This window comes from Staurois parvus, unplaced genomic scaffold (genome assembly GCF_062004578.1).
Source record: "Staurois parvus isolate SC_StPar_1 unplaced genomic scaffold, SC_StPar_1.0 ptg000056l, whole genome shotgun sequence".
In the NCBI taxonomy this organism is placed as follows: Eukaryota; Metazoa; Chordata; class Amphibia; order Anura; family Ranidae; genus Staurois; species Staurois parvus.
In genome coordinates, this window is record NW_028317852.1 from 4,185,037 (window position 1) to 4,211,656 (window position 26,620).

Below are 26,620 nucleotides of genomic sequence, written 5' to 3' on the forward strand. Positions count from 1 at the left end.
ATACAGGGCTAAAGAACAGATCCACGTTTAACCCCCAAATTGCAAATAATAAATATGTGGATGTCTTTAAAAGGATGGTATTGGAGGATTTGAATAAACTGAATATTAAGCATTATAACAACCCGGATAACATAAGGAGGGGAATTAAGAAATTGAAAAAAGAAATAAGGTGGTGATACGTCTAGCAGATAAAGGAGGGGACATAGTGATTTTATCTAAAGAGAAATACAAAGCTGGTATGGAAAGATTGGTGAAGGATGAAAACATGTACTCCATCCTACCATGAAATCCAACATTGGGCTATAGAAAAGAGTTGACAAAAATAGTTAAAAAAGGGCGGGAAAAAAGGTATATTAAATTTGAAAGAAGAAAAATACCTAGTTCCAACAGCATGCAGAATTCCTATCCTATACTCGACCCTGAAGATGCATAAAGACAAGGAAAATCTTCCAGAAATAGTCAACGGCATTGGCTTGGTCACGGAAAGATTGGGAGAGTATATGGATGCCTTTTTGCAACCAAAAGTTCAGAACACTAAGGCCTATCTAAAGGACACGAAGCATGTCCTACAATTATTGGAACAAATCAAAAACACTGAAGGTCTAATATTTGTGACAGCTGATGTGGGATCCCTTTATACGATTATCGACCACAGGAAGGCAATGGAAGCGGTCAAATGGGCCCTTGATAGGAATAAGAAAATGGAGGATAAACAGAAGAAATACATAAGAAGATGCTTGGAATTTTGTCTGAGACACACATACTTCTGGTATGATGGTAGATATTATAAACAGGAAATGGGAGTTTCAATGGGATCCAAATTTACCCCAAGTGTTGCAAATTTGTTTATGTCAAAATGGGAGGAAGAGATAATATACAACCACATGCCACAGGAGCTCATTTTAAACCGCAGATTTATCGACGACATTTTGGTTATCTGGAAGGGTAATACCAGCTCCCTAAATAATTTTATGACAAAAATGAATAATAACCATAAAAACATTGTATTAACTTGGGAGGTTAGTAAAGAATCCATAGATTTCTTGGATTTGGTAACATCAACAGGGCAAAATAAGATCATCACCCATACATATTTTAAACCGACGGACAGAAATAGTTATATCACGATGGACATTTATCATCATATTACATGGTTAATGAACATCCCAAAAGGGCATACGGTTTAAAACCATAAGGTTTAAGTTGGAAGACAGATTGGTAAATCCTGAAGTGAGATTTCTGTTTCTGAAGGGAAAACTACAAGAAATAGATTGCACATTAGCAAATATGTATTGTCAATATCGAACCATGCTCCTGTCACAATGCAATTATTATGGGGAAAGGAGCTGAATAGGGGAAAAGTATGGAGGTTAAATGAAACACTTCTCCAGGATCAAGAGACAGATCAAAAAATTAAAAAAGAAATAGAGCAATTTTTTTAAGAAAATGATTCAGGGGGAGTGGCAACGGTGTGGGAGGCTCATAAGGCCTACATTAGAGGAATCCTGATAGCGATTGGAGCTAGGAAGAAGAGGGAAAGAAGAGAAGAGGTATTATAAAAAATATAAAGAACTATTAGTCTCTAAACTGAGGATATATATGAATGCATTGGGTGGAAAGATGGAAATGAGGAGGGAATCCCTATAAGCACATGTAGTTCTCATACATAAAGATTGGAAAGATGATACTCATTGCTCAAGTTATAGACCGATTTCCTTATTAAACACAGATACTAAATTATATGAAAAAGTTCTGGCAAACAGGTTGAAAGACCTTATGCCTGAATGGATACACATAGACCAAGTAGGCTTTGTCCCAGGGAGAGAGGGTAGAGACAATAGATTGAGATCTTTGTTTCTCATACAAAAAAGTAGAAAAGAGCAAATCCCTGCAGTGGTACTCTCGATTGACGCTGAAAAGGCATTCGATAGAGTAGATTGGGGCTATATGAAGGATACATTGGAAGTATTGGGGATGGGACTTAGAATGAGAGAATGGATAAGGAAATTATATAGTCATCCCTCTGCAGCAATTATGGTTAACGGGGAACTATCAGAGTATTTCGGGATGCAAAATGGAAAAAGACAGGGATGCCCTCTGTCTCCACTTCTGTATGTTTTGTCATTAGAATCTCTATTGGCTACAATAAGGAATAATATAGATATAAAGGGAATCTGGATAGGAGACACAGAGCATAAGGTGGCAGCTTATGCAGATGATATGCTGTTTTATGTGGGAAACCCAAGGATAACATTGCCATACTTAATGAAATCACTGAAATAGTGTGGGGAGATATCAAATTTAAAAATTAATCTAACAAAAACTGAGATTTTAAATATAAATCTTTCAAATAGAGAGAAAAATAGGTTACAGGAGGAATTTCCCTTTGTTTGGAGAGAAAAAGAATTAAAATATCTAGGAATAAAATTAACTGTATCCTCCAAGAACTTATATAAATTAAATTATATCCCATTGTTAAATGAGATCAAGGGTGAACTAAGGAAATTGGGAGGGGGAATAGGTTGTATAAATTTGATAAAAATGGTGATTGTTTCAAAAATTCTATATTAATTTCAAATTATACAAATTAAACTACCAGAAGTATATTTCAGAACAATTAAAAAAATGTTAACAAGATTTATCTGGAGGAATAAAAAACCGAGAATAAGCCATGAAATTTTATGTAGAATTAAAAAGAAAGGCGGACTGGGAGTAACAGACTTGAAAAGATATTATAACTTGGTAATAATGGCGAGAATTTTTGACTGGACATATAATGCAAAAGGGAAAAGCTGGGTTAAAATAGAAAATATACTACGTAATACCAATTTAAGTAGAATTGTATGGTTACCTCCACAATACCAAGGATTAGCAGATAGCACAAGTTTGTTCACATTAAATGTTTTAAGAGTTTGGGATGTTTTACACAAACTGATGGGATGAGAATTTAATTCATTGTTAATGCCCTTAGGGTCCACAGAGTTTTTCCCCCCAGGTAAAGAAGGTATCACAGGGAAGTGGAATAAGAAGGAAGATGCACAAATAAGGGATATAATGGTGGGGGAGGAAATGGGTTCACATAAGGAATTGAAAAAAAAGGGAGAAATTTTCATGAGAATGGATGAGTGGAGTTATTTTCAATTGAAACACTTTATAGGGAAGCTTCCAAAGCCTTTAAGAACAAGAGAGGATTGGAACCCCTTTCAGTGTTTATTAGATACATGGGAAAATGGGAAACACGGAACTTCCAAAATATATAAGATTCTCACTGAAACAAACACAGATATAAGGCCTCCATTTATAGAAAAATGGGAAAGGGACATAAGAGTAACAATAGATGCAGAAAAACAGAGGAAAATGTATAGATTAATTCATGAAAATGTAAAAATGCAGGAGGTAGAAATTAATTATAAATGTTTGGCAAGATGGTATATTACACCGAGTGTGGCACATAGAATTAAGTGGAGATAATTCACCTTTATGTTGGCGTGGATGTGGAGGTAGAGGCACAATGTATCACATATGGTGGTAATGTCGTAAAATCCAAGAGTATTGGGGGAAAATAGTAAGCTTGATTCAGAAAATTACAGGGGTTGATATCCTAATAGACCCAGAGATTTGCCTTTTTCATAGTACCAAACTTTCAGTCAATAAATATAAAAAAATCTGGTTTATTGTATTATTTGAATGCAACAAAGGGATTGATACCCAAGTTCTGGAGGAGACAGGAGGCGCCGAAAATAAAAGATTGGGTGGACAGGGTGGATCAAATATGAAAATTGGAGGAACTTTACCATATGAATGAAGATAAGATGGAGAGTCACCATATATGATGGAACAAATGGCAGGAATTTAAAAAGTAAAAGTCAATTATAGAGTTTATGGGGGACTAACATAGAATAATATGGTTTTGCATTTTTTCTTCTTTTGTTGGGATCAGGATCTCCAGAAATGAATAGGAAAATGCAAAGCAGAGGGGGTGAAGGGTTAGATGGGGGGGGAGATGGGTGGTACATAAGTAGGGGGGTGGGGTTGGGGGGGGATGAAATTATAAATGTTTTGATACTGTGTTAATGTTTTTTTTAAAGGGTATGTTTGTACAACTTGTTTATCTTAAAAATTAATAAATATTTAAATAAAAAAAAAAAATAAGGTGCCCAATCTGAGAAGCAGGCTAGTCAAGAGCATCATAGATCCGTCCAAAGTTAACAAGACCACATTTTTTGATGAAAAAGGTTTTATTTCTTGTGGCCGATGTTCTGGGTGTAAAAACACCAGACTACCCAGAAGGAGAAATGCATTTACATCACATTCCACGGGCATAAAATATGAAATAGAAGACTGCATCACATGTAGAATGGAAGGAGTGGTGTATTGCATTCAGTGTCAATGTGGATTACAATATGTAGGTCACACAAAACGCATGCTGGCCAAGAGAATACAAGAACATGTCAGCAATACTAAAAAAGGATGTAGCATACATGATTTGTCAAAACATTTTGCAGTACACCATAACAAGAACCCGGTAGGATTACAATTTTGGGGCATCGAAAAATATAAACCCCACTGGAGAGACAGTAATAAAATTAGAACTTTAAGCCAAAAGGAATCAAAATGGATCTTCCAATTACAAACAATGGTGCCGCAAGGGTTAAACGTGGATATTGACCTTAATTGCTTCATAGAAGATTTTTAAATATTACCATATATAAATAGGCATACTATCATTTAATAGATGTTTGTATATAGGAAATCTTGGGCATTACTTTGCACATCACCTCCTCAGCAATATAATGATAGCATATGATATGCATACGCATGTAATAGTGAATGGTTTTATGTAGTCATTGGTATTGTGTCATCATGGACATCAGATCAATTCCACACACTTTACATATTGCATACCTAGTACCTCATTTACATTTAGTTGGTATGTATACCGAGAGCATACAGTATGTATATATTTTTAGCAGATAGAGCTTCGGGAGTACATAATTTTAATATATTCATTGATATGTATTTATGGGTATGCTTATAATGTATACACATACCCTTTTATTTGATTGTATTATTTATTTGTGGATTGTGCCTTTGTATGGTGTACGCTGTTAGGTGTATGCTGTTAGGGTGAGTTTAGGGTGTTAGTACTATTCACACTGGGAGATGGCTATAGGAATATGCATTTATTCCCATTTTGGGATACCATGTATGCACACATTTAGTACATGTCTTATAGAGCATATGTAGCATTTACATTTATAACCTATTTTCTTTTTTTTTTCTTTTTTTTTCAGTATACAGACATGTCAGATTTATTTATCACATATTTATTTATATAACACATCTATCTATGATACATCATCATTTTTTGTTTAATATAGTTTACATGTGAAATGTCGATATACTGTACTTGTTTTAATATGGAGTTTTCTTGGTCCCCATTGTTTATATAAATGTTATCCAGTAGAGGGCAATAGTAAGCATATTTTATTAGCTTTTAACAGTAATGGTTTTTGCCCACTGTTTTATATTTTTAATACCACTTAATATATGAGTATTCATGCTCATATTTTCTATACATTTAACTCAAGTTTCAGGGAAGCACAGGAGGTTATCCATGTGGACAGGATCCTCCCTGTGCTCGTCACCTCGGGCTTACTTAGATTGGCATATATGTTAGTACAGATCCACAAGAAAATGGTGTCCGAGACCATGTGACGGTCTCCGACAAAATTGTGCTGACACAGTTGTTGTACATTGCAATTAGCTAGCACAGGTCCATAAGGAAATGGCGCCCAAGACCATGTGATGGTCTCTGCCAAAATGGCGCTGACACAGTTGTTGTACATTGCAATTAGTGAATGGGTATATATGGAAGGCTTGACATCCAATCAGCTACTCCTGGTGAAGTCACGTGACGTGACATAACACGTATGGTACGCCGATGACGTCAAGCTGTAAACCGAAAGTGCACCTACCGCCATTTTGAATAAGGGATCCTTGTACTTTCATTCAAGAAAGACACTGTATAGTGAGTCCTTAATCCTGTAGTGTCCCAGGTGGACACTTACAAATATGAGTGCATTTTGATCAATATTTTAATAAAGTTGAATACATTTGCCTATACTTCACTATATGGAGCATTTTGTTAATTTATCTGTGGAGCGTTTTGGAGCTTAGAAGTGCTGAAGGTAGTGGAGATCTTTGTACCAGCATACCCTCCCGGGTTAAAGGGAAAGGCGTAGTTGGACCTGAGTATTCAGGTCAAACCTGAAGGTGAGCGCAATAGTGTGTCAGAGGTGGATAAGCACTGAGGGGTGACACAGGAGCACCATATATGTATACGCAGTAGAGTGATTATACAAATTAACTTGGAGCACAGCGGGATGGTGTGAGCACATTTGTTTGAAGAATTTTGGAGCACGTTTCTTTATTGAGCACAATTTATATATACAGACACTCCTCGCTTAACGACCTACCTGTTTAGCGACCGCTCGCACTTACGACCATTACGACCGTACTTTGCTAACTTTATGTTCTGTAATACAACATTCCAGTACTGTGTGTAAATTACACAACCTATGCAAATTAAGACAAGTGGAAGTTTTCAGTTTGATCTTTCTTGTTATTTTACTTATACAGTATACTGTATTGCCAAATACTATGCATATATTGTACTACTGTATACAGTACATGCAGTTCCTCACTTAACGACCAATTCGCTTAACGACCAAGTCGTTGAAACGGAACTCGGTCGTTAAGCGAGGAGTACCTGTGTATATATATATATATATATATATATATATATATATGTAATAGAGATGAGCGAATCGAACATGGCGAAGTGGAATTCGTTTTGAAGATCAGGAAAAATTCGATTCGCGCCGAATCCGAAAATTAGCAAACTTCGGATGCACGAATCGAATTTTCCCAAAAATGGCGGCGACATGTGTGGCGACGGAGCGGGGATCTCTGGGAAGGCGCGCAGACAAGGCGCGCTGACCCATAATGCATTCATTCATGACATGTGATCGCATTAGCCAATCAGCAGCAAGCCAGCCAGCACTGTGTAATGGTGGAGCTATAAATTGCGGCCATCTTACAATTCTCCATTAGCCTCTGGTCATTCAAGAGAGACAGACCTGTCTGTATTAGGGACAGAGTTAGGGCCAGAGAGACTTTAGGGCCACAGAATCGTTACTTAGGGACACAGAATCATTACTCAGGGACACAGAATTGTTACTCAGGGACACAGAATTGTTACTCAGGGACAGACACAGAATTGTTACTCAGGGACACAGAATTGTTACTCGGGGACACAGAATTGTTACTGAGGGACACAGAATCGTTACTGAGGGACACAGAATTGTTACTCAGGGACACAGAATTGTTACTCAGGGACAGACACAGAATTGTTACTCAGGGACACAGAATTGTTACTCAGGGACACAGAATTGTTACTCAGGGACACAGAATTGTTACTGAGGGACACAGAATTGTTACTCAGGGACACAGAATTGTTACTCAGGGACACAGAATTGTTACTCAGGGACAGACACAGAATTGTTACTCAGGGACACAGAATTGTTACTCAGGGACACAGAATTGTTACTGAGGGACACAGAATCGTTACTCAGGGACACAGAATCGTTACTCAGGGACACAGAATCGTTACTCAGGGACACAGAATTGTTACTGAGGGACACAGAATCGTTACTCAGGGACACAGAATCGTTACTCAGGGACACAGAATCGTTACTCAGGGACACAGAATTGTTACTCAGGGACACAGAATTGTTACTGAGGGACACAGAATCGTTACTCAGGGACACAGAATCGTTACTCAGGGACACAGAATTGTTACTCAGGGACAGACACAGAATTGTTACTCAGGGACACAGAATTGTTACTCAGGGACACAGAATTGTTACTGAGGGACACAGAATCGTTACTCAGGGACACAGAATTGTTACTCAGGGACACAGAATTGTTACTCAGGGACAGACACAGAATTGTTACTCAGGGACACAGAATTGTTACTCAGGGACACAGAATTGTTACTCAGGGACACAGAATCGTTACTGAGGGACACAGAATCGTTACTCAGGGACACAGAATCGTTACTCAGGGACACAGAATCGTTACTCAGGGACACAGAATCGTTACTGAGGGACACAGAATCGTTACTGAGGGACACAGAATCGTTACTCAGGGACACAGAATCGTTACTCAGGGACACAGAATTGTTACTCAGGGACACAGAATTGTTACTCAGGGACAGACACAGAATTGTTACTCAGGGACACAGAATTGTTACTCAGGGACACAGAATCGTTACTGAGGGACACAGAATCGTTACTCAGGGACACAGAATCGTTACTCAGGGACACAGAATTGTTACTCAGGGACACAGAATTGTTACTGAGGGACACAGAATCGTTACTGAGGGACACAGAATCGTTACTCAGGGACACAGAATTGTTACTCAGGGACACAGAATCGTTACTCAGGGACACAGAATCGTTACTGAGGGACACAGAATCGTTACTGAGGGACACAGAATTGTTACTCAGGGACACAGAATTGTTACTCAGGGACACAGAATTGTTACTCAGGGACAGACACAGAATTGTTACTCAGGGACACAGAATCGTTACTCAGGGACACAGAATCGTTACTCAGGGACACAGAATTGTTACTCAGGGACACAGAATCGTTACTGAGGGACACAGAATCGTTACTCAGGGACACAGAATTGTTACTGAGGGACACAGAATCGTTACTGAGGGACACAGAATCGTTACTGAGGGACACAGAATCGTTACTCAGGGACAGACACAGAATTGTTACTCAGGGACACAGAATCGTTACTCAGGGACACAGAATCATTACTCAGGGACACAGAATTGTTACTCAGGGACACAGAATCGTTACTCAGGGACACAGAATCGTTGAATTAAAGAGTATGTCAGACAACACGCAGAGGAGTGGCAGAGGAGGCAATGTTTCAGGAGCGAGCAGACGTGGCAGCAGAGGAAGGGGTCGAGGCAGCACTAGTCACATCCAGAGGCCAGTGCTCCCAGTGTCATCCAGCGGTCGTGTCTCCACCGACAACCCTGCCGTCATCGATTGGTTGGCTCGGTCGTCTTCCTCTTCCCAGGTCACCTCTGACACCTACAGCCAACGGTCAGTGGGTACGTCAGACACAACCGTTAGTTGGCATGGCCCGGGAGCAAGCCCACTGAAATCACGTGTCCTCTACCTGCCCCTGTCCTTTGGTGTTCCCTCACCAAGCGAAGTATCGCATGCTGTGGGCTCAGCCCCACTGTACAGTGAGGAAAAGCTAACAGAGGGCGGTCAGGAACGGGGGGAGACATCCGCCTCTTCAGCAGCCAGGCAAAGAAGTACTGGCGAGGAGAGTGGCTCGGTAGCCGGTCTAGAGACAGGTCTGTCTCCTGACCCACACGCAGCCGAGGGGGCTAGTAGTGAGGCGGAGACCCTAATTGATGATGATGAGGCTGATTGCACTTGGCAGCCTCGTCGTCATCTGCCAGGCCCGTAATCTGCCATGGGCCCCCGTACCGACTCCTCATGCTGCTGCCAGGCCCGAAATCTGTCATGGGCCCCTGTACCACCTCCTCATGCTGCTGCCAGGTCCAGAGTGTGTCATGGGTCCCTGTACGGCCTCCCATTGCTGCTGTCTCCATCGCCACACTCTGCCATGTGCCACTTTCAGGTCTCCTCACACTGCTGGTGGGTTCCATTTTGTCATAGGGTGCTGGCAGATTACGGGCCTCCCATTGCTGCTGCCAGGCCCGTAATCTGCCATGGGCCTCCGTACCGACTCCTCATGCTGCTGCCAGGCCCGTAATCTGTCATGGGCCCCTGTACCGCCTCCTCATGCTGCTGCCAGGTCCAGAGTGTGTCATGGGTCCCTGTACGGCCTCCCATTGCTGCTGTCTCCATCGCCACACTCTGCCATGTGCCACTTTCAGGTCTCCTCACACTGCTGGTGGGTTCCAATTTGTCATAGGGTGCTGGCAGATTATGGGCCTCCCATTGCTGCTGCCAGGCCCGTAATCTGTCATGGGCCCCTGTACCGCCTCCTCATGCTGCTGCCAGGTCCAGAGTGTGTCATGGGTCCCTGTACGGCCTCCCATTGCTGCTGTCTCCATCGCCACACTCTGCCATGTGCCACTTTCAGGTCTCCTCACACTGCTGGTGGGTTCCATTTTGTCATAGGGTGCTGGCAGATTACGGGCCTCCCATTGCTGCTGCCAGGCCCGTAATCTGCCATGGGCCCCCGTACCGACTCCTCATGCTGCTGCCAGGCCCGTAATCTGTCATGGGCCCCTGTACCACCTCCTCATGCTGCTGCCAGGTCCAGAGTGTGTCATGGGTCCCTGTACGGCCTCCCATTGCTGCTGTCTCGATCGCCACACTCTGCCATGTGCCACTTTCAGGTCTCCTCACACTGCTGGTGGGTTCCATTTTGTCATAGGGTGCTGGCAGATTACGGGCCTCCCATTGCTGCTGCCAGGCCCGTAATCTGCCATGGGCCCCCGTACCGACTCCTCATGCTGCTGCCAGGCCAGTAATCTGTCATGGGCCCCTGTACCGCCTCCTCATGCTGCTGCCAGGTCCAGAGTGTGTCATGGGTCCCTGTACGGCCTCCCATTGCTGCTGTCTCCATCGCCACACTCTGCCATGTGCCACTTTCAGGTCTCCTCACACTGCTGGTGGGTTCCATTTTGTCATAGGGTGCTGGCAGATTACGGGCCTCCCATTGCTGCTGCCAGGCCCGTAATCTGCCATGGGCCCCCGTACCAACTCCTCATGCTGTGACGTTGCAACAAGGTGGAATTCAACCCTACATATGTTAGACCGCCTTTACGAACAGCGAAAGGCCATCACCGATTTCCTGATGTTACAAGCGGATAAAGGTACTCCCCTGTGTAACTTACATGTCAGCCATTGGCAGCTCATGCGTGACACCTGCCGCTTGCTCAGGCCCTTTGAGGAGGCCACGCTATTCGTGAGTCGGCAGGACTATGGGATGAACGACGTCATTCCTCTGTTGCACGTCCTGGAACAAATGCTGTTAACAATGGCTGGTCAGGGTGCGGTAGACGTGGCGCACAGATCTCAACGCCACATGACCCCTGTGGGGGCAGGACAGGAAGAAGAGGAGGAGGTAGAGGAGGACATTGGTGCTCAGGAATTATTGAGTGAAATGGGTGGTTTTTCCACTCAGCGGACAGGAGTGGAGGAGCAGGAGCATCTGGTAGAGGAGGAGGAGGAGGAGACAGAGGACCCAGACGCACCGTGGCAGTATGCTGTGGAGATGGAGGCAGGGAGTCCCTCGCATTCCTTGGCACAAATGGCCCATAGCATGCTCGGTTGCTTGCGTAGCGACAGCCGAATAATAACCATCAGACAGAGGGATGACTTTTGGCTGTCCACCTTGTTGGACCCTCGCTACCGTTCAAAAATGGTGGCCTTTTTCACACCTGCTGAGAGGGAGGCCAAAATAACGTACTATAAAAACCACCTATGTAGTCAGTTGGTCTCTGCCTTTCTGCGCCAACGTCCATCCTCAGACACTGTGGGCCCTGTGCGCTCGCGTTCCGCTGCCATGGCAGCAGGGGAGGGGTGGGGTGGTAGGAGCAGTGGCAGCTCCAACAGCAGCGGCTGCCTCAGTCTGCAGTCGATGATGAGTAGCTTTCTTCACCAGCGCAGTGAGGAAACTACTAACCAGCCGCAGCAGCAGCAGCATCAGGTGGACCTGGAGCAGGACCTCAAACAACAGGCTTGGGCCTACTTGGACAGCACCCTGCCAACCGAGGTAGACAATCCCCTTGACTACTGGGCAACGAAACTTGACCTTTGGCCCCAACTAGCTGAATTTGCCCTTGAAAGGCTGTCATGCCCGGCCAGTAGCGTGGCATCGGAGCGCGTGTTTAGTGCGGCAGGAGGTATTGTAACTCCGCGGAGGACGCGACTGTCCACCCAAAGTGTGGAGAGACTCACGTTTGTGAAAATGAATCAGGCGTGGATTAGTCTGGATTTCAAACCACCAGTTCCTGACACAACTGACTAAATCCGCCATGAATCATGCCCCAAACATGTTATTATTTTTAACATAGGCCTCTGTATGGCCTTCAATTTAAGCTGCTTACGCTTCGCCACTCTGCCATGGGCCCCTGTACCGCCTCCTGTTGCTGCTGCCAGGTCCAGAGTGTGTCATGGGTCCCTGTACGGCCTCCCATTGCTGCTGTCTCCATCGCCACACTCTGCCATGTGCCACTTTCAGGTCTCCTCACACTGCTGGTGGGTTCCATTTTGTCATAGGGTGCTGTATGGCCTCCCATTGCTGCTGCCAGGCCCGTAATCTGCCATGGGCCCCCGTACCGACTCCTCATGCTGCTGCCAGGCCCGTAATCTGTCATGGGCCCCTGTACCGCCTCCTCATGCTGCTGCCAGGTCCAGAGTGTGTCATGGGTCCCTGTACGGCCTCCCATTGCTGCTGTCTCCATCGCCACACTCTGCCATGTGCCACTTTCAGGTCTCCTCACACTGCTGGTGGGTTCCATTTTGTCATAGGGTGCTGGCAGATTACGGGCCTCCCATTGCTGCTGCCAGGCCCGTAATCTGCCATGGGCCCCCGTACCGACTCCGCATGCTGCCGCCAGGCCCGTAATCTGTCATGGGCCCCTGTACCGCCTCCTCATGCTGCTGCCAGGTCCAGAGTGTGTCATGGGTCCCTGTATGGCCTCCCATTGCTGCTGCCAGGCCCGTAATCTGCCATGGGCCCCCGTACCAACTCCTCATGCTGCTGCCAGGCCCGTAATCTGTCATGGGCCCCTGTACCGCCTCCTCATGCTGCTGCCAGGTCCAGAGTGTGTCATGGGTCCCTGTACGGCCTCCCATTGCTGCTGTCTCCATCGCCACACTCTGCCATGTGCCACTTTCAGGTCTCCTCACACTGCTGGTGGGTTCCATTTTTTCATAGGGTGCTGTATGGCCTCCCATTGCTTCTGCCTCCACCGCCACACTGTGGCTCCACACTCTGGTTTTGGCCCCATGACTGCCCAAATGAGTGAAGTGTGCGGTGATTCTAAGATCGACGGCACTCATCTGCATGTCATACTGACTGACAGTATTATTTCTCTTCCCCAGCAGACTCCAAGGGCATTTAAATTAAAGGTACAGTGTTCTGCACTCATATAAAGGCTCTCTGAAGCCTAGAAACACCCTTTTTATAAGTTAAATTCGCAGCGAATATATTCGACTCGAATCGAATTTATTCCGCGAATTCGCCGAATCAGCCAAATCGAATTTTTGAATAATTCGCTCATCTCTAATATGTAACGTAGATGTGGGATTCAAGTGATTGGACTGAGATGTGATCAGTAGCAATATGTAATTGTAAATTTAGTTTCCTTCCTTGTTGTTAAAGAAATATTCAGTCATGGGTATTCAGAGACATGTGCTTACCCATTAGCATCTGAAAAGACAGAGCAGCTTCCAGGCTGGAAGTGACACCTGGGTGCACAGCAGTCTTAAAGGGATAGCTCACCAGCATTCTGATACCATAACATTGGGACACTTGTTGATGGTATTTGGTACAAGATGCACAGGAGATATATCGCATAAGCACATGTGAAGATTTTGGAGTGTTAAAGGGACAGTTCACCATTTTATACGATTCATTTGGTATTTGTATACACAAATTCATTTAGCACTGGTATATGCAGTTTTATTTATATATATGTGTTGATATTCATTTTGATGTAGCACATATTATTGTAACGTAGTACAATTGTATGTTTCACTATCCACATATGCACATTGGATTTATTTAGCACCGTATTTGAGTTTATAGTTCTACACTGCATTTTTTTGATTGTTGGTCAGGGTTAAGATTTCGGACCCCAGCACATGATCCCAATCGCAATGAGTCCAGTCACATGACCACCATCTGCAGGCCCCATAAAACCATTTTGTTGTTCCCTAGAGTGTCCTATAAGGCCAGAAGATACTAGTTTGCATCCATATGGAGCTCACAGTGCATACTACCAGTAGGGATAATTTTAATCTCTATGTGACTAATATTTTGGATTTTATTAGAGATGAACTTATTCCTTCTGATATGAAGAAAATATGTGGTGGTTCCCAGACAATATAGAGTCCTCATTTTCCCTGGTGAGTTTTAGTTGCATGGTCTGTGTGGATTCTTTGTTAGTTTTTGAGGTGAAAGTTGATTAATTTTATCTACCCCACAAAACCTGTCAGAAACTCATTGGCAGCTAGGTGTTGATACAAGTCTGCAAGCCTATTCAGGTCCTAAACTATGAGCATCTATCAATTTGGATGAATTAGGTACGTACTGTATCTGTAATATCATCCCCTTTTTCCTCATGTTACACTGGGTCCTACATTTTGTAGATGATTCTGAGAAGATTTATATAATTCTGTATTACATTAGTGTGCTTTACAAGGCATCATAGCTTTTTCTGAGCTTGTGTATGCAATTAACCCAATATACCTTTATCACTTTATCACCAGGCGTTAGATGAAGGAATCACATATACTACTTTAAGGTTTGATGAAAGAATATCCACGGTTCAAGACAGCAAGCAAGCAAGACCCTTCTCTTCCCAAATAGGATTGTTTTCTCAACCCTCTGCTTGAAATGTCATCCCATTCTATATCAATACATATGAAATATGCTCACACTGATAAATGTTGTTTTTTTATTTTTTACAGTCATGTGGAATATTAAGTATACCCTATGGAAATTAACTTTTTTACATATTCGAATGAACAGATATTAGATCTTTATTGAAAAAGTTCCTGCATATATGGGTGATATATTTGAAAAAAATGCAAGGAAAATTATTAATGTATTAAAAAAATCAATAGCTATAATGGTGTACTGTGGAAAAAGTAAGTATGCCCATGGCATAAGAAGCTGGTATTAACCCCATTAGCACAAACAACTGCTTGCAGGCATTTAGTGTAACCGCCCACCAGCCTCTGACATTTGTAGCGCTACCACCACAAGAGCTACTAATAGTGTTGGGTCCTCTGTTTTCACCTTGCTCTATAGCAGACTTCAACCCCTTTCACACCTCAGGTTATATCAGTTTTGGCAGCTTGGATTTGCGAACTTTGCAGTACCTTAAGGTCACCCTGTAATAAAGCCCTGAGACTATACAGTAGGTAACAGCATATATTATCTCTTGAGAAGTAGGTGTACAGAGTATACCAGTATAGCATGCAGTAACATGTGCATTTCACAGACAATGTGAACCAACAATAAAAAGTGAATCTTTACACATGAAGCATAAACTGTAACTTCCCCACAGTGTACAACAACAGACAACAGATGATTAATGTAGCAAGAGTATAGAGCTAAGCTGTCTGGGCGTACCAATAATGGGTGGGGTAGGCCTAGGCTCTCTCTCTCTGCAAATTGGAAGGTGTAAAATGGTAAAAAATTAATTCATGAACTACAGTATATACAGTCCTCAGCATAGATCCTCCACCAGCTGCATTGGGGACCTTGTATTGTTGGCGTGCTTGACGAAAGCTGGCCACCCCTGCACAGTGTGCTGGTAGTGAGCTATACACTGTTAATCGAGGGCAATGGACTGAACAGATGTTAAGTCAGTATGGACACTTCAGACTAGCCATGCAGGAGGAAGGATAACTGAGTGGAATATGACTCTCGTAGGGAGATACCTCTAAATTAGGTCAATGATCACTCTCCAGCTCCATGACTTGAGTTGGCAGATCACGGTGGTGGAAGGGCTCCTCTGAGGCCTCTGGTGTGCTGATCTCCCCATAGCAGCTTGGTGGCTGGCAGAATAGGCTGGTGCAATGCACGAGACATGAGATGTTCAGCAGTCAAGGTGTGGTGTGCCGGCTCCTCCCCCCTTTGGTGTCTGATGGGCAAAAGTGAACAAAGTGTGGTCAATGGTGCTATCTTCAGACTGACCCAGGAGGCTGGACCGCACCTGGGAATTCAGCCAGGCTCTCTCTCTCCCTTTCCTTACAGATTGGATTGGTACCCTTCCTGTCAGGCTAATGATAGACTGGAGAGGATGGGATCAGGCCAGTAGTGTGGTGTGCAGGCCAGCTCTGAGGGCTGAGTGACAGTTGGGGATGCGGTTGTGCCTCCCTCTTTCTCCCTGACAGACAGGAGCGATCCTTTTCCCCTTAGGTGGCTGACAGACCAGGAACAGGTAGGATCAGATCTCCTCAGAACTCTAGCATTCTGTCTGCTCTCAAGCAGTTCAGGGAGGTCAGTGTGCTCATCACCCCGATCTTGTTGTAAAAAAAGGGACTCTCGCATTACATGTCCTGCAAATGTTAAAGAGATTCTAAAGCCTAAACTTTTTTTTACCTTACTGCATTTCTTATATTGATTGAAAAAATGTTTAGGCATCAATATTGGCCCCTTACCGCCTCCCATCAGGTGCGGACTGACAACCCATGGGGCCTCTGGGCAATAGGGGATCAAGGGGCCCCTGTGTCCTTGCCCAAACTCAAAAAAGCCTATGAAAAAGGTACCAGAGGCATCCCATGGGGCCCCCTACTGACCCTGGGCCCTCGGGCAGTGCCCGAGTTTCCAAATGGTCGGTCCGCCCCTACCCCCCATACTAATTTTTTGACCATTTCTCCATGCAAACTTCTTTCAGCTGCAAAATATTTGTGTATATTATTAGACCTCCAAGTGTAAGTTACTTATTTACAGTTCTGCATACTTTCAATTTTCACCATATGTAGAAAGGCACAATTTAAAATTTGCAAAGATTTGTTGTTTATTAACTGAATATAGCTTTATGGTTTAGATTCAGTAGGAATTTTGTAAGTTATATCGTGTTTGAGTGCTAATCATACTTTAGTGTATTTATATCGAAAATATTTTTTGATAAACATTTGTGTGACTGTTGCCAGATGTAAAAATCAGCAGCAGCATCTTTATTCTACAGGTCCTGTTGCCTTGTGTTAACGCACGTTTAGACGCATTTATATGCCTCAATGAGTTTTTTCTGCCAAAATGCTGCTGCTCCTGGACACACCTCTAAATGCCTAGGTGTGCATGGACACATGGGCTAACATGGAGAGGAGTTTAGAGGCAGGAAAAAAAAATGCTAAACGCCCCTAAAAGCAAGACTTTTAACACTCAGTGTGCATGAGGCATAAGTGCCCAGTTATACTGGTGCGATTTCAGGTACGATTTTGGGAATTGAAATTGCGCCTGAAATCGCATCTAATGAATGTGACTATCGGTGTCTTAACATTTAGAATTTTCTGCATCGCAATTTCTAAAGTAGTTCTTTTCTTGCATTACTTTTTCTGCAGTTTTGTTGTGATTTCACATACATAGAATATAATGTAAATTGCACTGCAAATTGCAAGAAATTGTTGAAAATATTCACAAGTAGCAATAAAGTCTTCAGAAATCGCACCTGAAATCATGTTGAAATTGCACACAAATCGCAGCAGTGTGATCGATGATTTACCCCTAGTTCACATCTATACGGGTGATGCTGCTGCGGATCTGCACAAAAATCTCCAGCACAGAGGAATGTGGACCCGCGGGCAGGTACCATTAATTCTAATGGCACACCACCCTCACTGGAAACACAACCATACTAGGAACCGAGGTTCCTGTGTGGGCTCCATTTTCCGAAGAAGTGCAGGGACTTCTTCCCTGCGTGTCCCGGGGCACGGGAGTCCATTCAAATAAATGGGCTCTCGTGCCCGTGCAAAACGCGGAGGTGTGAACCTAGCCTTTGAGTGGAAAGCAGGGCCCAGCAATGAAAGGGTTAAATAAGACAAGTTCCACCTGCATACTCTGTAAAGTGGTTCTAGTCATTGGCAACGTATCTGGAACACCTGGTCCTAATTTAATGGATTCAGTTGGGAGTGTAGAAGTATACTCACATTTTTCCATGAGACTGTTCTGGTTTTTTGTTCATTTAGATTATGAGAATGAATACACCATGTAAATTGTATGTGTTATTTGTTTTAGTATAGCTCCTTTACCTGTAGGCACTGTCTAATGCATGTATGCCTGTTCAAATACAATAGTCAACACTTTCCATTGGGTTTACTTACTTTTTCACATGACTGTATATTAAATAAATTTCAATACAACTGATTGTTCTTCTATTCTGAAAATTGATTCATAGAAAGAAAGTACATTTTCAAAGGATTGTCTGGTTATTTCGATCTTGTATATGTATATATATATATGTATATTAAAATATTTGACTACCATATCAGTTATGTATTAGAATGAAATTTTAACTAAAATGTGTTCGTATTAGAAAAATCAAGAAGAGCAAAAAATTTTCTCAGGTTTAAATTGCTGCTCATGAGTTCAGGGAAATATCTTCTGAAGTTCTGCTTTACTGTGAATAAACAGGAAAAAAAAGTATATTAGCATCTAGTTTTCAACTTATTTTTTTTGCACACCCTGAGATTTTGTTTGCTTCTTTAGTTGCAGTTTTAAGCTGGCATTGATTAGTGCTTAAGTTACTGTATATGCGGGGAATATACTGTACTACACATTGTTTGTAAGAAGAGGAGATAACTTTGAATTATTTTAGCAGTGAATGAAGATTTGTCAATTTTAGAAGTTATTCTCCCCCATTATGTCCAAAATGACAAAAAATGGCTGGAGTTAGGCTCTAAAAATATAAATACATGCAGTGGTGTTTATGGATAACAGTTAATCAGATATTATAAATGTAATCAGGCCAGCTACACAAAATATTCAAAATGAGTAAAAATGCATACATAAGAAGGCATAAACAGAAGTTATAATAGCAAACACACTATACGTAAATTCATGTAGAGAAGCCAAGCACAAAATAGAATTACAAGCAGTGAAGGGTAATGAGACCCACCAATGTTTTGTGGGTAGCCTATTTTATTATGGAAAGCCTAATCACAATACTAGAAGAAGTATTATTTATTAAAGTGATTTCACGTTCCCCTGTAGTTGGTTGTACAACAATAATGCCATGTCACGTTTGCTGACATTGAGGCCCAAGAGATATCTAGGGAAGAAGCAGTCAAACTGGTGAGGGTGGGTGTTTGTCATGGCTCTGATGTAGCTGGCGTCACGGTCGAAACCGGTCAAGCTATTCACTACTGCCTGAACGCCCCTCTTTCTACCCTGGATGACGTCACAGGACTGGGCACAGCCAAAGATGAGGAACATAGGGACTAGTAACACCCCTAACACCCCTCTTACTGAGCTTTTATTTATTGGACTATATAGTTGATGTCTCTGCTTCTGTGGTACATCTATGTTAAGTTGTTTCACGATTGCTTTGTGTACCATCTATGTGGGATTCATGCAGATGGACTCTTATGGCCACATGAGAGGTGCTGCAGTGCCCTTGAGTGGATGACCATGGTTACACTATACAATTGCTACGTGGACTTTGGCCATATCAGAAAAGCATGTACGTGTAGCAACATGCTTCTCTCTTTATTAGAGTCTTCCGGTGCAATGCCCCTAATGGATACTTTTCTTGAATGTGTTATAAGAGGTGATGACTAGCCTTTTTATGAAGTCTTGTGTTCAAAGTGACAACTTTCCATTCATATTCATGTTGTTGTGATTGCTGTTAATCTTCTTTAATCTTTTCAAATCCCAATTTAGCTTCCACACCTGGGCACAGGATAATATTAACAGAGGATTTTAACCCAAGAAGACTGTGTTCATTTCAAATGGAGCAATCCTAACTGGAGGATGGGGACACTGTCGGCAGTGTCTTTTTGGATTTCCATTAACATAAGTTGCAATTTTTAGTCCCTTTTTGGTCCCTTATCAATTTTTTCTGTGTTATGTAAGGGTGGTATAGAGGGGACCAGCTGCAACTGCTGTTTGTTTTTAATAATTGGTCGATTATGTTTTTAATAATTCATAGGTGCATGCCTTTGGTTATATTATATTGTATTGTCAGATTAATGGATTCATATTTTATTTATTAGAGGTATAGCGCAACCAATTTACGCAGCACTTTACATACATATTGCAGATTCACATCAGTCCCTGCCCTCAAGGAGCTTAAAATCCAAGGTCCTTAATTCACATTCACACATACTATGGCCAATTTAAACAGGAGCCAATTAACCTACCAGTATGTCTTTGGAGTGTGGGAGGAAAGTGGAGTACCCGGAGGAATCTCCAAGCAGGTACAGCCGTCGCTGGGAATCAGACCGATGAGTGCTGCTAGGCAGAAGTGCTAACCACTTAGCCACTATAATTGGTATTAATCAGTTGACGTGATCTCAGTTATCTTTTAGAAGTCCCAAAGTCCCATCTACATAGAAAAAATTGTTTGTAATGTATAGCAGAGAGAAGTAGAACCTTAACCAGGCTTTTATACATTTTTTAATTTACATTATATTAACACTGTGGTCCCCCTCCTTAATGGTGATACTGGGAGATTAGATGACTGTTATAAGTTGGGTTTTGTTTCTCATGATACACAGGAGCTATAGTAGTGGTTAAAGTGGTAAACAATGGCTACGAAATGGTAACTAAGGCAGACAAATGCAACCAATAGTCCACAATGCAAAAATAAGGAACACAAATTCTAGCATAAATATAAAGAAACTTCTCAATATACTGACAGAAACAGGTTAGGAATTATTAATTCTGACACACTAACTGTAAGGCTTCAGTTAGATAGGTCTTGACACCTGTTCTATGTGCATGTGGTGTTTGTTTTTGCATTTGCATCTGCCCAGAGTTGCGCGCAATGGCTGCACAGACATAGCCACATGTCAAAATTTTACATGCATGCAAGAGCTGGTGCACAGATGTGAAAGTACACTGTCTGCATTCAGAACCATACTCCTGCACCCATGTCAGATTTTGATATGTGGTTATGTCCTTGTATCAGGAGAAATGCTGCTCTCCTGCCAGGACAATGCTACAATAGCAGCTCTGTACACCCCTCTCTTCTGGTGTATATTCACAGAAGGTTTTGTACTTTGTGAATGGGTTCATAGAACTCTGCAGCTGCAGGAGCTGGGAACCGATGGTTCAGCATTGAAGCACTGGAGGTATAGTGATAACTATGTTCCCGGTACTCAGTGAAAATGTAAATGGTCAATTACAGAGATAAGTCCATACGGTGACATACACCTCGTTGGACATAATACATAGTAATCCAGCACATTTTAAAAAGTGCTTGAGTACAGCTTTAAGCAACATTTGCTTGACAAAGACAATTTGCTGTTAAGAAAACCTTCAAATGTTCCTTAATAAACAGTCAGTGAATGGCTTAAAGTTGGGTACACATGGACAGTTTTTTTACATTCAGCCAGTTGGTTGGACAAAAAAAAATTACAGATCCCTACATCCATACAAGTGATGTGGATGCAGGGATCTCCCCCACTGTGTTATTGTATTCTGACAGATGGGACTCCACCACCCCCTGTCAGATTACACGGAACAGAACTGCAGTCATTGGCTGCAAGCACTGATCAAATACTGACTTTCCAGCATGACCTATTTGACAGAAGCCGATCAAAGGGCTCGTTCATACTTGACTTTATTTCTAACTCTTGCCAAACTCCCCTATTGCTTTAGACAGGCGTTTGGGAAGCGTTTTTAACGCTCCTCAAACGCTCCCCAAACGCCCTATGCGCGGTTTTGAGGAGTTTGATAGGTGTTTGCCAAGCGTTAAAACTGCACCACAAACGCCTATAATGAAGTTAAATGGTATTAACGCTCTGCAAACGCCTTGCAACCGCCTTGCAACAGCGTCACAAACACCTGCCAGGTGTTTGAGGAGCGGCACCATAGATTTGAATGGGACTTCAACTCCTGACTACACATGAGGCATCAGTTTTGCAGCGACGCTAACGCTTCAGTGTGAACAGCACTGTGTGCTGCCATGTGCAGAATTTTCATAGGCGTTTGAGAAGCGTTACAAACACTTCCCAAATGCCAGTCTGATGCCTGCTAACAAAGCTAGTGTGAACATAGCCTAACAACTAGCTTCTGTTGAACAGAGATGGATATACACTGTGACAGGAAGCCAGAAAGAACTAGGGGATGTGTCCAGGATGGGAGATATATTTGTCCCAGATTCATGCTCTACACTGACTGTTTTCCCTTTTGTGCTGTGTAGTGAGCCTGTTTGGCTCACTGATGGGTTAATTAGCCACCCAAGGTGGCAAGTCTTTATTTTCTGTTTGTGGTTGTGGTTTTTTTGTTTTTTTTTTTTGCTGTTTTGGATATCTGCACTTGGTGATCACTGACCTTCTAAATAAAACACAACTTGTTTCACCAAGATCCTGCTGTCATGCTGTGCCTCTTTCACCATGCTCTGACTCATCCAGGGGGTCAAGCACAACCCGCTGCTGAACTAATTCCTCACAACACACACTGAAATTCAGTTCCTATACAATATACAGTCTTGTGATTTAAGATTTTGGAAACTAAGTACAGTGTGACAGTGTTACTGCCGGACAGCCCCTCTGGGTCGAGAGCAGCATTGTGGATGGTGGTAATGTTAGGTCTCGGCAGTAGTATGCAGGGGGTATAAGCAATAGGACACCCTTTCCTCACCTTGATAATTTAATCTTCTCTGGGATGAGTAGGGAGGTATGTGTTAGGGCGCGTTCACACTTGACTAATTTCTAACTCTTGCCAAACACCCTTATAGCGTTTGACAGGCGTTTGGGAAGCGTTAACGCTCCTCAAACATTCCCCAAACACCCTAAGCGCGTTTTTGAGGCGTTTGATAGGCGTTTGCCAAACGTTAAACCCGCACCACCTATAATGAAGTTTAATGGCATTAACGCTCCACAAATGCCTCGCAAATGCCAGAAAATGTCTGCCAGGTGTTTGAGGAGTGTCACCATAGACGTGAATGGGAGGCTTCAACTCCTGACTGGACATGAGGTGTCAATTTTGCCGTGACGCTAACGCTTCAGTATGAACAGCACTGTGTGCTGCCATGTGTAAAATTTTTGTTTGAGGAGCATTAAAAACACCTAACACCTGCTAACAAAGCTAGTGTGAACTTAGCCTTAGAGAGAGCCTGTAGGTAAAAGCAGACCCATATGGACTCACAACTGCCCAGGAAGCTGAATGTTGTTTGGTGCATCATTTAGTGGATCAGGGTGATAAAAACTCTTGTGAAAACTCCTATGATTTGTGTTTGATGCAACGGTAAAAAAAAATCCAGGAAGAAAGCTGTTCACCCAGGTGGGCATGCAATATTTGTAAAAGCAGCAGCACACAGCCCCAAGACAGTTATTCCAATTAAAGCTTGGGCAGTAGTGGAGTGGGTGACAGCAGGGGTGGACTGACAATTTGAGCACTCGGACACTGCCCGAGGGTCCAGGGTCAGTAGGGGGCCCCATGAAATGCCCCTGGTACCTTTTATAGGCTTTTTTGGGTGTGCTTTGAGTGTGGGCAAGGACACAGGGGCCCCATGATCCCCTATTGCCCGGGGGCCCCATGAGTTGTCAGTCTGCCCCTGGGTGACAGTTGTACACAGCAATCAACAGTCCACTTATGCTCTGGTAGCGCAGACAAACAGAACAGGTACTATTGCCCTTTGAGAAGGCACCCAAAATCCTTAGCTCACAACAAACCTGTATTAATTACTTGCTATTCCTGCTAAACTGGACCTTTTCTGCTCAAGAGGACAGAGAGAGAGTAAGCGAGGTGTGGATATTGTGGATGGGTGTAGTATTGGGTAGATGCAGCATGGTGTGGCAGACAAGAAGCACACAGAGTCTTGATTTGCCAAATACAATGTATTATAAATGTAAATCAACAGTAAAACCATGCTCAGTGGGGAGGATCACCCGAATGGGAACATATACAACAGTGCAGTGTAGAGACAGTGGTACGTTGACTCAGTATTGCTGACAGCATCTGCTACAAGAAGCAGTGCAACCCGGCCAGCCCAACCCAAAGGAGAAGCATCCTGAGAAGATACTGTAGGTGTAGTCCCTGCTCTCTGCCTACTCAACTGGAAGCTTTTCCTATTGCCAGTCATGTCACTGATAGTTGGGGAACTGGCCCCTACACTAGCCACTCACATAAATTGCACCAAAACCTTGGGTCCTCTCCTGAACATAGTACCTGCCATCATACACTCCTTTTAAACACATACTACCTGTCATCATACAGTCCATATTCCTCTCTGTACATACTGTCTGACATCATACAGTCCATACTCCTCTCCTGAACATACTATCCATGATCATACACTCCTGTCCTGCTTAAACTACCCACCGTCATACCCTCTGCACTCCTTTCCTGCACACACTGTAAAAACACTCCACACTCTTTTCCTGCACACACCATCATACGCACTGCACTCCTTTTTGGCACATGCCATCATACACTCCATACTTAAATGAGCGTCCCTCACATAAAGTACATTTTACAATGGCTTGCTGAACATACAACTAAAGAAGGTGTCCCTGGAACTCCATTTGAAATCTTGGCAAATCTGCACTTTGTACATAACACTCTCCTGAACTCTGCACTTTTGCACATAACACTCTTCTGAACTCTGCACTCTGTACATAACACTCTCCTGAACTCTGCACTCTGCACATAACACTCTCCTGAACTCTGCACTCTGCACATAACACTCTCCTGAACTCTGCACTCTGCACATAACACTCACCTGAACTCTGCACTTTGTACATAACACTCTCCTGAACTCTGCACATAACACTCTCTTGAACTCTGCACTCTGTACATAACACTCTCTTGAACTCTGCACTCTACACATAACACTCTCCTGAACTCTGCACATAACACTCTCCTGAATCTGCACTTTGTACATAACACTCTCCTGAACTCTGCACTGTGTACATAACACTCCCCTGAACTCTGCACATAACACTCTCCTGAACTCTGCACTGTGTACATAACACTCTCCTGAACTCTGCACTGTGTACATAACACTCTCCTGAACTCTTCACTCTGTACATAACACTCTCCTGAACTCTTCACTCTGTACATAACACTCTCCTGAACTCTGCACTTTGTACATTACACTCTCCTGAACTCTGCACTTTGTACATAACACTCTCCTGAACTCTGCACTCTGTACATAACACTCTCCTGAACTCTGCACTCTGCACATAACACTCTCCTGAACTCTGCATGAAACACTCTCCTGAACTCTGCACTCTGTACACAACACTCTCCTGAATTCTGCTCACTGCACATAACACTCTTCTGAACTCTGCACTCTGCACATAACACTCACCTGAACTCTGCACTTTGTACATAACACTCTCCTGAACTCTGCACATAACACTCTCTTGAACTCTGCACTCTGTACATAACACTCTCTTGAACTCTGCACTCTACACATAACACTCTCCTGAACTCTGCACATAACACTCTCCTGAATCTGCACTTTGTACATAACACTCTCCTGAACTCTGCACTGTGTACATAACACTCCCCTGAACTCTGCACATAACACTCTCCTGAACTCTGCACTGTGTACATAACACTCTCCTGAACTCTGCACTGTGTACATAACACTCTCCTGAACTCTTCACTCTGTACATAACACTCTCCTGAACTCTTCACTCTGTACATAACACTCTCCTGAACTCTGCACTTTGTACATTACACTCTCCTGAACTCTGCACTTTGTACATAACACTCTCCTGAACTCTGCACTCTGTACATAACACTCTCTTGAACTCTGCACTCTGCACATAACACTCTCCTGAACTCTGCATGAAACACTCTCCTGAACTCTGCACTCTGTACACAACACTCTCCTGAATTCTGCTCACTGCACATAACACTCTTCTGAACTCTGCACTCTGCACATAACACTCTCCTGAACTCTGCAAGTAACACTCTCCTGAACTCTGCACTCTGTACACAACACTCTCCTGAATTCTGCTCACTGCACATAACACTCTCCTGAACTCTGCACATAACACTCTCCTGAACTCTGAACTCTGCACACTGTATGTAGCACACTCCTTGTATTTAACAATGCCCTTTTTTTAACCCTTCCACTGTTGGCACTAATAGGCCACACCCACCATTTACGGCAGTGCAATCTCCACCTGCAACGAGAGGGAGGGGTGTGTGGTTGAGTTCTTGCACCTATTATTTGAGAAAAAAAGCCCTGGGTTTCCGATACAACAATTTTCTTTTGCTTATTGGATTGAAACATTTAAAGCAGTGTTCCAGCTGAAAAAAAAAGTCAGCATCTACAAACGCTGTAGCTGCTGACTTTTAAAATACAGCTGCTTAATGGTCCAGCGGTGTCCTCACCACCGCTGTCTTCACCGGCTGTCTTCTCTCCCTGGCGCTGGCATCTTTATTGGAGAACAAACCTTGCGCATTACCTCAGTAAACAGTTAGTAAATTTATTGATTTAGGAGAGATACTCACAAGAGTAGTAATAAATCAGGCATATAAAATGCAAAAGCGCATCCTATGATAAGGAGAGCTCTGATGAAGAAGGGACCCCCCATTCGAAATGTGTCAGTGTCATTCTGAGAATTTCCCCTTCAGATGGGATTCGCATGTGTCTCATCGTAGGATGCACTTTTGGATTTTATATGC

The 26,620-nt window shown here is 43.1% G+C and overlaps 1 protein-coding gene across 1 annotated transcript in view; it reads left to right on the forward strand.

The window, feature by feature from the left end:
- Positions 1 to 425: 425 nt before the first annotated feature.
- LOC149469979 (adenosine receptor A3-like) overlaps positions 426 to 26,620 on the forward strand; it is a 55,070-nt gene continuing 28,875 nt past the window's right edge. Inside the window, exon 1 of the mRNA XM_089668353.1 lies at positions 426 to 769. Coding sequence (XP_089524479.1) covers positions 426 to 769 — 344 coding nt within the window. The remainder of the gene's footprint in view (positions 770 to 26,620) is intronic.